Source organism: Mobula hypostoma, chromosome X1, assembly GCF_963921235.1.
Source record: "Mobula hypostoma chromosome X1, sMobHyp1.1, whole genome shotgun sequence".
NCBI classification, from domain to species: Eukaryota; Metazoa; Chordata; class Chondrichthyes; order Myliobatiformes; family Myliobatidae; genus Mobula; species Mobula hypostoma.
Window position 1 is genome coordinate 15,952,995 of NC_086128.1, and position 14,948 is coordinate 15,967,942.

Below are 14,948 nucleotides of genomic sequence, written 5' to 3' on the forward strand. Positions count from 1 at the left end.
CAGAGCTTTTAATTCCCTTAAAGGAACATCAAGACTTGCAGCACTTTACTAAGCACACATACAAAATCATTGGTCATGTTCAGAATTCCAGATCAGCCTTAATTACATGGTTATGAATGATATTACTTATGTTTTTATGTTTCAATATTTTTATTAATATTAATATAAATTGCATGAATACAAATACAAAATTCATAAGGATACAAGTAATACGAGTTACATTACATTTAAATCACAGTATCCCATATTCCAAATCAATCACGTAGAAAAGAATTTAATTATGAAATGAAATAAAATAAATTTTATTAAAAAAATATACCCCCACTACCAAAATGAGCTGGTTGGTAAAAAAAACCGTACCATATAATATTATAATAATAGCTCAGATCCATACTTCAGTAACAGTTCAAAGATTATGAAAATAACTCAAAAAAGGTCCCCATAACATTCGAAAATCATGTTTAGGGCCGGCTGGTGGCGCAAGGACATCGGTGCCAGACCTGGGAGCGGAAGTTCCTGGGTTCGAAACCAGTCGGGTCCACTCCTGAGTACGCTTTCCATCCGTGCCGGGTTGAGTGTCGAGATCGCAACTCAACCTTGTAAAATAAAGGAAAAAATACTGCGAAATGTCTGTGTGAGGAGTGGTGCCCCACGCAGTCTCCCTCTCTCGCTCCGTCCCTTGCAAAAGCCATGAAAAAGACATCGTCACGGACGCACAGACTCGCACGCAAAAAAAAAATCAATTGAAAATCATGTTTAGAATCTGAAATCGAACAACGAATCTTCTCTAGATATAGCCATAACATAACATCAGATAGCCATTGAGCATGAGTGGGAGGGGCGGCCTCCTTCCACTTGAGCAAGATCACCCTCCTGGCCATAACAGACATAAAGGCCAATACAAGTGTCCCCTGCTTTTCGAACATTCGCTTTACAAAACCTTGCTGTTATGAAAGACCTACACTAATTTCCTGTTTTCGCTAACAGAAGGTGTCTTCACTGTTACGAAAAAAGGCAGCGCATGCCCCGAGCAGCCAAGCTCCACCCCAAGAACTGCATTCTAGCCGGCATTGCTTAAACACGTGCCTGTGAGCAGCCGTTAGCAAGATGAGTTCTAAGGTATTGGAAAAGCCTAAAAGAGCTCGTAAGGGTGATACACTTAGCATAAAACTAGACATAATTAAGCGTTTCGATTGTGGTGAACGAAGTAAGGACAAAGTGGGTTTGGCTCGTGGAAGTTAACAAAGATGATGTTGAAGAGGTTTTGCCATCCCATGACCAAGAACTGATAGACAAAGAGCTGATGCAATTGGAAGAGGAAAGAATAACAATCGAAACCGAATGCACTAGCGAACGGACGGAAGGTGAAGTCGTCCGGGAACTGAACGTGAAGCAACTGCGTGAGATGATAGAAAAATGCGTGATGCTAGCAGTCAAGCATATTGTCGTTTTTCAAGCCTTCCACATCAGCCACAGCAAACAACGAACCTCGACCTTCGACATCGAGACAGGCAGACATAGAAGATGACGACCTGCCTGCCCTGATGGAAACAGACGACAATGAGATGACACCCCAAACCCTGGGCCGCGGACCGATACATTGCAGCGAAGAATGCAGCGGTAGCTGGGATGCACCCAGCACATCTTTAAGAAAAAAGCCGAAATAAACAAGCTAATTAATTAGGTGCCACCCAGCACGTAAGTGTCGGCCCAGATCAGAGGCAATTCCCGACTGCGTCGCCTCTGATCTGGGCCAACATTTATGTGCCAGGCGGCACCTAATTAATTAGCTTGTAATTTTGGCTTTTTTCTTAAAGATGTGCTGGGTGCGTCCCGGCTACCGCTGCATTCTCCACGAATCAGTATCACAGTTTGCTACCCGGAGGTTGGAGACCACTGCACCACCCCAACCTGCGACGACTCAGCCTAACACACCATCATCAGTGTGCTCGGCGCTGTCTTCCTGATTCTGGTAAGTGATACTACACTGTACATACATTATTTCTACTTTATATAGGTTGTGTATTTTTGTGTTATTTGGTATGATTTGGCAGCTTCATAGCTAAAAGGTTACTGGAGAGAGTATTTCTGCCAAGAGCACTTGTGTGAGATTTTCGCTACGGAGAACAGTGCGGCAATCATTGTGGAAAAGCATTTCTACTTTATATAGGTTGTGTATTTATCATATCATTCCTGCTTTTACTATATGTTACTGTTATTTTAGGTTTTATGTGTTATTTGGTATGATTTGGTAGGTTATTTTTGGGTCTGCGAACGCTCACAAATTTTTCCCATATAAATAAATGGTAATTTCTTCTTCACTTTACGACATTCCGGCTTACGAACTGTTTCATAGGAACGCTCTACCTTCGGATGGCGGGGGAAACCTGCACCCGCAAATTAGATGGCTTCAGTATTGTAGCACTATCCTCAACAATACCAAACATGGCAGTCAAGGGATTGGGCTTAAAACTAACATTGAAAAGTATAGACAAGGTTTGAAATACATCTTTCCAGAATTTTTCAAGGCTCAGACATGTCCAAAACATATGAATTAATGTGGCCACTCCATTAGTAAGGAGAAACACAGTAAGGAGAAACACAGTAAGGAGAAACACAGTAAGGAGAAACACCTGCATAGAAACGAGAGAGCTTGTCTTTAGACTTATGAACTCTATGTACCACTTTGAATTGTAATAAAGAATGACGAGCACATAATGATGAAGAGTTAACCAATTTTAAAATAATCTTCCAGCTCTCTTCAGATATGAAAATCTGTAAATCCTTTTCCCAGTCTCCTTTAATTTTATCTAAAGAAGCCTTTTTCAGTCCCAACAGCAGACTGTAAATGTAAGATATTGAACTGTTGTCAAAGGGTTTCAGATTAAAAATTGTATCTACTATATTCTTATCTGGACTTGTAGGAAATGTACGTAATTGAGATCTTAAAAAATCTCTAATCTGTAAGTAACGAAAAAAGTGGGTATTGGAAAGGTTAAATTTCATTGAAAGTTGTACAAAAGAAGAGAGATTCCCTCCATCAAACAAATCCTGAAATCGTTTAATACCCAATCTACCCCATTCTCTAAAAGTCAATTATAGATGGTTTAAAAAAACAATTAGAAAAAAATGGGACTCGAGAGGGAGAATCTCAATAAACCAAAATGTTTTCTAAACTGTAACCAAATCCTCAAAGTATGTTTGACCACCACATTGTCAGTTAGCTTATTTAAAGATAAAGGAAGCAAGGATCCAAGTAAAGAAATAATGGAAAATTTCATAACAGAGTTGACTTCCAAAGAGACCCATATAGGACAATTCTCACGGTTAATGTAATATATCCAGAACGTAATATTTCATATATTAACTGCCCAATAATATAACATAAAATTGGGTAAGGCAAAGCCTCCATTGTTTGTTTTTTTTGAAGGTCAGCTTTATTTATATGATGTTTTTTATTCTTCCACATATAGGAAAAAAGAATTGAATCCAAAGAGTCAAAAAAAGATTTAGGAATAAAAACAGGCACAGCTTGAAAAAGGTATATAAATTTAGGTAAGATATTCATTTTAATAGAATTAATTCGGCTAATCAGTGGTAAAGAGAGAGGTGACCAATTAAGCAACACACATCAAGTTGCTGGTGAACGCAGCAGGCCAGGCAGCATCTCTAGGAGGAGGTACAGTCAATGTTTCAGGCCGAGACCCTTCGTCAGGACTAACTGAAGGAAGAGCTAGTAAGAGATTTGAAAGTGGGAGGGGGAGGGGGAGATCCAAAATGATAGGAGAAGACAGGAGAAAAAGGAGGGAGGCACCTCCAACCTCATGGCATGAACATTGACTTCTCTAACTTCCACTAATGCTCCACCTCCCCCTCGTACCCCATCTGTTATTTATATACACACATTCTTTCTCTCCCTCTGTCCTTCTGACTATACCCCTTGCCCATCCTCTGGGACCCCCCCTTTCCTTCTCCCTGGGCCTCCTGTCCCATGATCCTCTCATATCCCTTTTGCCAATCACCTGTCCAGCTCTTGGCTCCATCCCTCCCCCTCCTGTCTCCCCGTCCCCCTCTCAAATGTCTTACTAGCTCTTCCTTCAGTTAGTCCTGACGAAGGGTCTCGGCCTGAAACGTCGACTGCACCTCCTCCTAGAGATGCTGCCTGGCTTGCTGCATTCACCAGCAACTTTGATGTGTGTTGCTTGAATTTCCAGCATTTGCAGAATTCTTCGTGTTTGCGTTAGGTGACCAATTAAAGTGTTCTTTAACATAATTCATTGAAGTTAAAAAAATTTCCTTAAATAAATCTTTATAATTCTTAGTAATTGTTACTCCTAGATACTTAAATTGTTTTCTTAAAATTTTAAAAGGAAGGTTATTATCAGTTGGTATTAAATTGTTGAAAGGAAACAGTTCACTCTTATGTAAATTTAATTTATATCCTGAGAACTGACTAAAATCAGTCAACAAATGGAACACAGATGGTAAAGAGGTTGTAACATTAGATATAAAAAGCAATAAGTCATCAGCATAAAGGGACACTCTATGGATAGTACCTCTCCTTAGGATACCAGTAATCTCTTTAGACTCTCGAAAAGCAATTGCTAAGGGTTCTAATACCAAATCAAAAAGCAGAGGGCTCAAAGGACAACCTTGTCTAGTCCCATGTTGGAGTTTAAAGGGTTTAGAATTCTGAAGATTAGTAAGAACCCGAGCAGAGGGAAATAAAGTAATTTAATCCAATGAATAAAATTTGGTCCAAATTTAAATTTTTCTAAGGATGTAAAAAGATAATTCCATTCAACTCTGTCAAAGGCCTTCTCCGCATCCAAAGATATCACACATTCCGATATTTCCTTAGATGGAGAATGCATAACATTTAACAAACACTGTATATTAAAATGGGAATATCGATTTTTAATAAATCTTATCTGAACATCCGAAACTATAGAAGATATAATATTTTCAAGTTTGCGAGCCAACACTTTAGATAAAATTTTAGTATTAAAATTAAGTAAAGAGATGGGTCTATTCGAGGAACATTCAGTAGGATTCTTATTCTTTTTAAGAATGAGCGAAATGGAAGCTTCGTAAAAAGACTGCGGTAACCTTCCTACCTTAAAGGAATCAGTAAGGGTAGAACAGAAGTGTGGTATAAGCAAGAAGGTAAAAGCCTTATAAAACTCTCCACAGTAGTGGTCACCAACGTTTTTAAGCCCAAGATCCCCTACCTCGACCTCAGTGAAAGGCAAGATCTACCTACTAAATCGTTCAGAGAAAAAACAGCTCAGATTGTACTTCCAATTTGAGGCCTTTTATTTGGGCGAATTGTATTTGAATTATACAAAATACTTTTGTCAAACTTTCAGATTAATTCAAACAAGAAAACACTGTAACTAGCATAAGAATATTACAATACTGCACACCTTTAATTCTAAGTTTCCTCATTTAATTTTATTTCAACATAGAAACATAGAAAATAGGCGCAGGAGTAGACCACTCGGCTGTTCGAGCCTGCACCGCCATTCAGTATGATCATGGCTGATCATTCAACTCAGAACCCTGTACCAGCCTTCCCTCCATACCCCCGATCCCTTTAGCCACAAGGGCCATATCTAACTCCCTCTTAAATATAGCCAATGAACTGGCCTCAACTGTTTCCTGTGGCAGAGAATTCCACAGATTCACCACTCTCTGTGTGAAGAAGTTTTTCCTAATCTCGGTCCTAAAAGGCTTCCCCTTTATCCTCAAATTGTGACCCCTCGTTCTGGACTTCCCCAATATCGGGAACAATCTTCCTGCATCTAGCCTGTCCAATCCCTTTAGGATTTTATACGTTTCAATAAGATCCCCCCTCAATCTTCTAAATTCCAACGAGTATAAGCCTAGTTGATCCAGTCTTTCATCATATGAAAGTCCTGCCATCCCAGGAATCAATCTGGTGAACCTTCTTTGTATTCCCTCTATGGCAAGGATGTCCTTCCTCAGATTACGGGACCAAAACTGCACACACAATACTCCAGGTGTGGTCTCACCAAGGCCTTGTACAACTGCAGTAGTAACTCCCTGCTCCCGTACTCGAATCCTCTTGCTATGAATGCCAGCATACCATTCGCCTTTTTCACCGCCTGCTGTACCTGCATGCCCACTTTCAATGACTGGTGTATAATGACACCCAGGTCTCGTTGCACCTCCCCTTTTCCTAATCGGCCACCATTCAGATAATAATCTGTTTTCCTATTTTTGCCACCAAAGTGGATGACCTCACATTTATCCACATTAAATTGCATCTGCCATGAATTTGCCCACTCACCTAACCCATCCAAGTCACCCTGCATCCTCTTAGCATCCTACTCACAGCTAACACTGCCGCCCAGCTTCGTGTCATCCGCAAACTTGGAGATGCTGCATTTAATTCCCTCGTCTAAGTCATTAATATATATTGTAAACAACTGGGGTCTCAGCACTGAGCCTTGCGGTACCCCACTAGTCACTGCCTGCCATTCTGAAAAGGTCCCGTTTATTCCCACTCTTTGCTTCCTGTCTGCCAACCAATTCTCTATCCACATCAATACCTTACCCCCAATACCATGTGCTTTAAGTTTGCACACTAATCTCCTGTGTGGGACCTTGTCAAAAGCCTTTTGAAAATCCAAATATACCACATCCACTGGTTCTCCCCTATCCACTCTACTAGTTACATCCTCAAAAAATTCTATGAGATTCATCAGACATGATTCTCCTTTCAAAAATCCATGTTGACTTTGTCCGATGATTTCACCGCTTTCCAAATTGTGCTGTTATCACATCTTTGATAACTGACTCAAGCATTTTCCCCACCACCGATGTTAGGCTAACCGGTCTATAATTCCCCGGTTTCTCTCTCCCTCCTTTTTTTTTATAAAAAGTGGGGTTACATTAGCCACCCTCCAATCCTCAGGAACTAGTCCAGAATCTAAAGAGTTTTGAAAAATTATCACTAATGCATCCACTATTTCTTGGGCTACTTCCTTAAGCACTCTGGGATGCAGACCATCTGGCCCTGGGGATTTATCTGCCTTTAATCCCTTCAATTTATCTAACACCACTTCCCTACTAACATGCATTTCCCTCAGTTCCTCCATTTCACTGGACCCTCTGTCCCCTACTATTTCCAGAAGATTATTTATATCCTCCTTAGGGAGGACAGAACCAAAGTAGTTATTCAATTGGTCTGCCATGTCCTTGCTCCCCATAATCAATTGACCTATTTCTGTCTGTAGGGGACCTACATTTGTCTTAACCAATCTTTTTCTTTTCACATATCTATAAAAGCTTTTACAGTCAGTTTTTATGTTCCCTGCCAGCTTTCTCTCATAATCTTTTTTCCCTTTCCTAATTAAGCCCTTTGTCCTCCTCTGCTGGGCTCTGAATTTCTCCCAGTCCTCAGGTGAGCCACTTTTTCTGGCTAATTTGTATGCTTCTTCTTTGGAATTGATACTATCCCTAATTTCCCTTGTCAGCCACGGGTGCACTACCTTCCCTGATTTGTTCTTTTGCCAAACTGGGGTGAACAATTGTTGCAGTTCATCCATGCGATCTTTAAATGCTTGCTATTGTATATCCACCGTCAACCCTTTAAGTGTCATTTGCCAGTCTATCTTAGCTAATTCATGTCTCATACCTTCAAAGTTACCCTTCTTTAAGTTCAGAACCTTTGTTACTGAATTAACTATATCACTCTCCATCTTAATGAAGAATTCCACCATATTATGGTCACTCTTACCCAAGGGGCCTCTCATGACAAGATTGCTAATTAACCCTTCCTCATTGCTCAATACCCAGTCTAGAATAGCATGCTCTCTAGTTGGTTCTTCGACATGTTTGTTCAAAGAAAACCATCCCGCATAAATTCCAAGAAATCCTCTTCCTCAGCACCCTTACCAATTTGGTTCACCCAATCTATATGTAGATTGAAGTCACCCATTATAACTGCTGTTCCTTTATCGCACGCATTTCTAATTTCCTGTTTAATACCATCCCCAACCTCACTACTACTGTTAGGTGGCCTGTACACAACTCCCACCAGCCCTTTCGTGTTTTTTTGCCCTTTAGTGTTATGCAGCTCTACCCATATCAATTCCACATCCTCCCGGCTAATGTCCTTCCTTTCTATTGCGTTAATCTCATCTTTAACCAGCAATGCTACCCCACCTCCTTTCCTTTCATGTCTCTGCCTCCTGAATATTGAATATCCCTGAATGTTGAGCTCCCATCCTTGGTCATCCTGGAGCCATGTCTCTGTGATCCCAACTATATCATATTCATTAATAACAATCTGCGCTTTTAATTCATCCACCTTGTTACGAATGCTCCTTGCATTGACACACAAAGCCTTCAGGCTCGCTTTTACAACACTCTTAGCCCTTATACAATTATGTTGAAAAGTGGCCCTTTTTGATTTTTGCTCTGGATTTGCCAGCCTGCCACTTTTACTTTTCACATTACTACTTTTTGCTTCTACCCTCATTTTACACCCCTCTGTCTCTCTGCACTTGTTCCCATCCCCCTGTTGTGAACTAACCTCCTCTCTCCTAGTCCCTTTAATTTGATTCCCACCCCGCAACCATTCTAGTTTAAAGTCACCTCAGTAGCCCTTGCAAATCTCCCTGCCAGGATATGAAAAATAAATGAATAAAAATTGACTGTTGCACTCAGTGTGAAGACAGGGGCTGAATACTTTCTGCTAGTTCCCTGAAATTTGGCTCAGAACTGCAGACAGCCAGTCTGAGACAGTCTGTGAGGTACAGGGTTGCCAACCATCCCGTATTCCCCCCGCTAAGGTAGAACGTTCCTATGAAACCATTCGTGCCAAAATGCTTTACGCCGAAGCAATTACCATTAATTTATATGGAAAAAATTTTTGAGTGTTCCCATACCCAAAAAAATAACCTACCAAATCATACCAAATAACACATAAAACCTAAAATAACACAACATATAGTAAAAACAGGAATGATATGATAAATACACAGCCTATATAAAGTAGAAATAATGAAAATTAAGCCAAAACTGATTCGTGGGGTTAAAAAAAAAAAAAAAAAATCAGCACGTACGTGCATACAGGTGCCTGCGCAAGACTTCATGGTCCTGGTCGTCCTTCTCGGGGTAAACACAAATGTCCCGGGATTTGACTGCCACTTTTGTCCGTTATTTGGGAGTGAGAAAGTTGGCAATCCTAGTGAGGTGTCTGTCAGCAAGTCAGCTCCTGTACTTACATTTAATAATTTTCATCTGTGAAAATGCAATTCCATATAGATAAGTTGACCCAAAGTAGGCACTGACTTTTAGTGGTATAAAACCAAGCGCACACCGTGCATTGCTCGGCCCCATCAGTAGTAATTGCCACCAGTTTATGAATGGAGATGTCATTTTCACGGACATTTTTTTAAAAACTCATTGTAAATATCCTCACCTCTCATTCTTTCCTTTAATTGCAAAAAGAGTGAGGAAGTCCTCCTTTGTTGTAAAATCCTGGAAAGCCATTCTGACAAATACAACAAGCTGAGCTGTTTGCATTACATCCAGGGATTCATCGAACTGTAGCGAAAAATATTCATGTCCTCTGACGATGACTCTACCCTCCTTGTCACTGTTGCAGGGCCAAGCAGTATATTATGTATTGCGGTTGTGATGCCGTTTTTGTTTTTAAAGTCATTAAAAACAGTCTCTCTGGTAATGACCATTGCTTCCTTGAATAAATCGCCATCTGTAAAAGGCTTCTTGTGTTCAGCCAAAAGGTGACTTACACGAAATGATGCTTCAATAGCAGCCTTATTTTGAGCAGCATGTTTTGTGGAAAACGATTTCTGGGCCTTTCACCCCGATTTCAGCTCAACTTTCCAGGCACGAATTGTGCTCTTTGCGGGGTAGGTGTCTTTAAATTCCTGGTGGTTGCTGTTGCAGTGCTGCTCCAGATTCCCTCTTTTAGTCAGTGCTTGTGTTTGGTGGCACAACATACAGACAGACACCAACAGAATCAACAAACTCATTCGCAAGGCCAGTGATGTTGTGGGGATGGAACTGGACTCTCTGATGGTGGTGTCTGAAAAGAGGATGCTGTCTAAGTTGCATGCCATCTTGGTCAATGTCTCCCATCCACTACATAATGTACTGGGTGGGCACAGGAATACGTTCAGCCAAAGACTCATTCCACCGAGACGCAGCACTGAGCGTAATAGGAAGTCATTCCTGCCTGTGGCCATCAAACTTTACAACTCCTCCCTTGGAGGGTCAGACACCCTGAGCCAATAGGCTGGTCCTGGACTTATTTCATAATTTACTGGCATAATTTACATATTACTATTTAACTATTTATGGTTCTATTACTATTTATTATTTATGAGCAACTGTAATGAAAACCAATTTCCCCCGGGATTAATAAAGTATGACTATGACTATACATACAAACTTATCTTTCACCAAGGTAAATAGAAATTCCTCTTCCCATTCTGGATGGAACTTGTATGTTTTCACCTTCTTTCGTGGAGCGTCCGCTATGCTATCACGAGCGATTGTGTCACCTCTGATCTGAGCGACATTTACGTGCCAGGCAGCACCTAATTAATTAGCTTGTTTATTTCGGCCTTTTTTCTTAAAGATGTGCTGTGTGCATCCCGACTACCGCTGCACCACTGCATGCTTCGCGGCCCAGAGGTTGGGGACCACTGCTGTATATTGATGTTTGCGACAGTCTGTACTCTTATCTAATCTGATTGGTCACTTTGATGCAGCACAGGCTACGCTGAAAACGCGGTGCATGGCAGGTGAACTACACACATACGCACTGGGCAGAAAGAACGGAACTGAACCCCCGCAACCCGGAAACAATCTCTCTTTACAAACAGCTTTTTAGCGAAAATATTGCTATATTACCATTATCCTAATTAGTATCACTTACTTTTATAATGCTCACATTACAACAGTATTTGTGTATTTATTTTTGATTTTTCTTTGGGATTTACTGGGAAAGTCTCAAAGATCGACCGGTTGGTGACCCCTATTCCAGAGAATCCATCGGGTCCTGGGGATTTCCCAGAATGCAATTCTCAAATAGCCTGAGCCATTTCCTCCTGGGAAATAGGTTAATCCAGTTGTCTATGATCATCCATCAAAAGATTAGGAATACTTAATTGATCTAAAAAAATCATTCATTGCAATATTATCATTAAGAGTCAGAGCTATACAATTTGGAATAAAATTCCCTAAAAGTGTCATTAATTTCAAAATGGTCAGTTGTCATGCCCCCATTAATTTTACATATTTCTTTAATTTGCCGCTTGGCTATAAATGGCTTCAATTGATTAGCCAGTAGCTTACCAGTTTTATCTCCGTGAATATAAAATTGACTTCTATCTTTTAAAAGCTGGCTTTCAATTGGATACGTTAAAAGATCATATTTAGTTTTGGTTTCAATACGTCTCATTTCAGGATCGAGTACTGAAGCATATTTATGGCCCAGTTGTTTTAACTGATTAGCTAGTTCATTTCTCTCTGTTAACTTTTTTAATGATATTTGTAGTACAAGAAATAATTTGACCCTGGATATATGCTTTATGCTTTAAAAGTATCCCATGTAATAAGACTAGATGTCTCTTCCACCGTATTTTCTTCAAAAAAAAAGTAACTTGATTCTCCATAAATTTTAAAAGTCCTCATCGGATAACAGAGCTAAATTAAATCGCCAAAATCTACTCGTAGGGAAAGGACCAGGAAGATTTAAAGATAAAAGTACAGGAGCATGGTCTGAAATAGCAATCTCTTTATACTAACGTTTGTATATTCGATCGATTGAACCAATGGAATCATTTGACTGTCAATAAAAAATAATCAATCCTGGTATAAGAATGATGGACATGAGAGAAAAATGAATACTCCCTGTCCGTCGGATGAAGACACCAAGCATCAACTATACCACATTTAGTTAGAAAGGATTGGATAAACAAAGCTGATTAAGTGTGACTGGTTTAACAGACGAGCGATCTAATACTAGATCTAACCAGCAGTTAAAATCTCCTCCCATCACAAGAGAGTAAGTAGCACACAAATCACGCAAAAACGAAAATAGACGTTCAAAAAATCCTGGATCGTCTATATTGGGGGCATATACATTAGCAAAAAATCAATTTACTGTCTAAACTCCCTGATACAATAACAAATCAACCATTAGGACCCGAAACAACTTTATGCTGAACAAAAGAAACTGTATTATCTACAAAAATCGAAACTCCACGTGATTTTGCATTAAATGAAGAATGGAATTGCATACCCTTCCACCGAGTAAAAAAACGAAAGCTATCACAGCTGCGTATGTGCATTTCTTGTAAGAAAATAATGGGTGCTTTTAATTTTTTAATAAAAGCAAATACTTTGTTCCATTTAATTGGGTGATTCAGCCCTTTCACATTCAAACTAAATAAGTTAATATTTCGAACCATTTTAAATACCAATCATGTAATTAAAATATCTGGCCATAAGTTATTAAAACTAGAAAGCAAACCGTAGGGTAAGGTAGTCAAACAGTCAATCATATAATCAACCCAACACAGCTTCCAGAGAGAAATAAGCCCTAACCCCTCCCCCACCCAAAGCCAGAAGAGCTAACAACTAAAAGGTTCCCTCCCCAAAAAATCCTGTTGACAGAAACTCCGGTCCTTCAAGGTCAATTATGTCCCTACCAAGACACAACATAAAAAGAAAAATAACTCAGTATTCAAAAATATAAAAGGATCAATTTAAACAAATTCAAAGAAAGAGATATTAAAGCCTCAAAAAGGGATATAATAAACAAGTATCAAAAAAAATAACAAAAGACATACGAACAGCCAAAACGTAAGCTTATTGAAACCTTATTTCAAATTCATATTAAAAGAAAAAATTGATCAAATAAGAAATATAACAGTTTTAGACCAGCCTTCAGAAACTCTTTTGCATCTTCAACCGACTTTATTCTTTTTTGCAATCCGTACTTCAAAACAATACTCAGACGGGCGGGAAAACGAAGAGATGGTTTAAATCCTTTATTGTAAAGTTCTGACATAACTTCTTTATATTTCATACGATCAGCCATAACTTCAGGCGAATAGCCTTCCACAAATCTGACCTTGTAACCATGGAAATTGATCATTCCTTGTCAATGGGTATGGCGAATTAAAAGGTCCTTAATACGAAATTCACGAAAACTTAGAATGACCGACCTAGGTCTCGCTGCCGACGGCAGTGGCTTTGAAGTCGGTGAGTGATATGCTCAACCAAGCTTAGGCTCAGAAGTGAATAAAACAGGGAGTAGCTGCTTCAGAAAGTTTGCAAAGAACTTCGTGGGGTCAGCACCTTCAATTGATTCTTCAAGGCCCAGAATTCGCAAATTATTTCTCCTGTTACTATTTTCTAGATTGATAATCCTTCTCATCAATTTTTCATTGGATAAAGATAATTCCTTGCAGAGTTTAATTGCATCTTCAAGTGTCAAGAGCTTTGCAGTATTTTCCTGAATTCGATTCTCATGCTCAGTTAGTTTGTTGGATTGTATCCAATTTGCCATTAAGTCGTTGAAACTCCTCAGAAAATTCCGATTTTTGCCGTCTAAGGAAGTCACTGATTGAATCCTAAGTGACTGAGGATTCATCTTCTGTTGCCCTTTCTTTTGCAGAAGCTTTCCCCCCCCCCCACCCATAGTAGGGCAGTATTAAAATATTATATAAGGTTTCAAAAAAAAACTGGGAGACAATAAAGTAAATAGGGTAGGAGCAATCTAAAACGATGTTACTCCACCAGCTGCCAACAGGGCTCGCCTACTTATGTTTTAAAGTGTATATAAATTCAGATTTCCTTATCTTCAAACTAGTTATATAATAACTGGGTCCAGTACTTGTTCATTATGGCCAGTGGTTATTCAACAAAATGAAATTATTGCAAGCATATGTAGCGCTATACAATATGGATAGCAATATAGATGTATCTGATTTAAAGAAATCGGCTTATGGACATTTCTCAGGAACAGAATCGTTCTGTAACCTGGGGACTGCCTGTAGATGCTCTAAGTCAGCAATTCAGAACATGGAATTAATTTTTAACATTCTTCTAAAAAAATGTTATGACTTATCAGGATCCTTTACTCATCTTTTGCTTTTAGCAGATAAATTTCTGGAGCAATGCTTGAATTTGCTGTACTAATTGAGAAGACAGACTCGCTTGCAGAGTAAGGAACTTTATCCAAAAGGTGAGGGGGAGGGGGAAGAAATGGATAAATTATGAAGGTTGATCACATCCTGCCAGTTTGCCAGAACAAGTCACCTATCCTGTCACACTTTTTGGGTTGGGGTAGTGAACAAAATTGTCAGCTGTTTAATAGCAGATACCAAAAAAAACAACCATCATTGTAATTTGAGAAACTAAAGCACAAGATTGCACCACTTTACCTTATGGCAAGACATGCATTGTTAGGTACTTGCATGAACCAATCAACTAAATTTTAATTAGTCTACCATTCAGAATGTGCCATGTTCGACCTATGAATGGTGTTCTGCAGATATTATATCCTTCATAAAGAGAAAGGAGCAGTTTTGTGCTCACAATATTCCCAATTTCAGTTCACCAAGTGTAACTAAATGTCACTCAGAAGATCAGATGAGAAGCAGTGGAAAATAGGTCAAGGGAGAAGCTCATGTGCAAATACATGCCAAGCACTCAAGGAAGAACATGCCATATCAGGGCATTGCAAATCATTAGGATGCACTGATACTTGATTGTAAGTCAACGACAATCCCAGAAGTGACCGAAATAAAAGCTGGCACGTAAAAAAAAAATAGCATATTCCAATTATCACTTCTCACAGTGGATTCCAAAATGTAGGAGTGTAGAATGTACTTACTTGGGAGTGGTCTTGGTCAGACTGGATTTGACTCGTGCTG

General features: G+C 39.5%; 1 protein-coding gene across 2 annotated transcripts in view; it reads right to left on the minus strand.

Annotated features, from left to right (window-relative positions):
• The window catches only part of racgap1 (Rac GTPase activating protein 1), a 62,032-nt gene that overhangs the window by 2,021 nt on the left and 45,063 nt on the right, over positions 1 to 14,948 (minus strand). For both annotated transcript variants that reach the window (XM_063037043.1, XM_063037044.1), the window contains exon 16: positions 14,909 to 14,948. This exon is cut by the window's right edge and continues 72 nt beyond it. In XM_063037043.1, coding sequence (XP_062893113.1) covers positions 14,909 to 14,948 — 40 coding nt within the window. The remainder of the gene's footprint in view (positions 1 to 14,908) is intronic.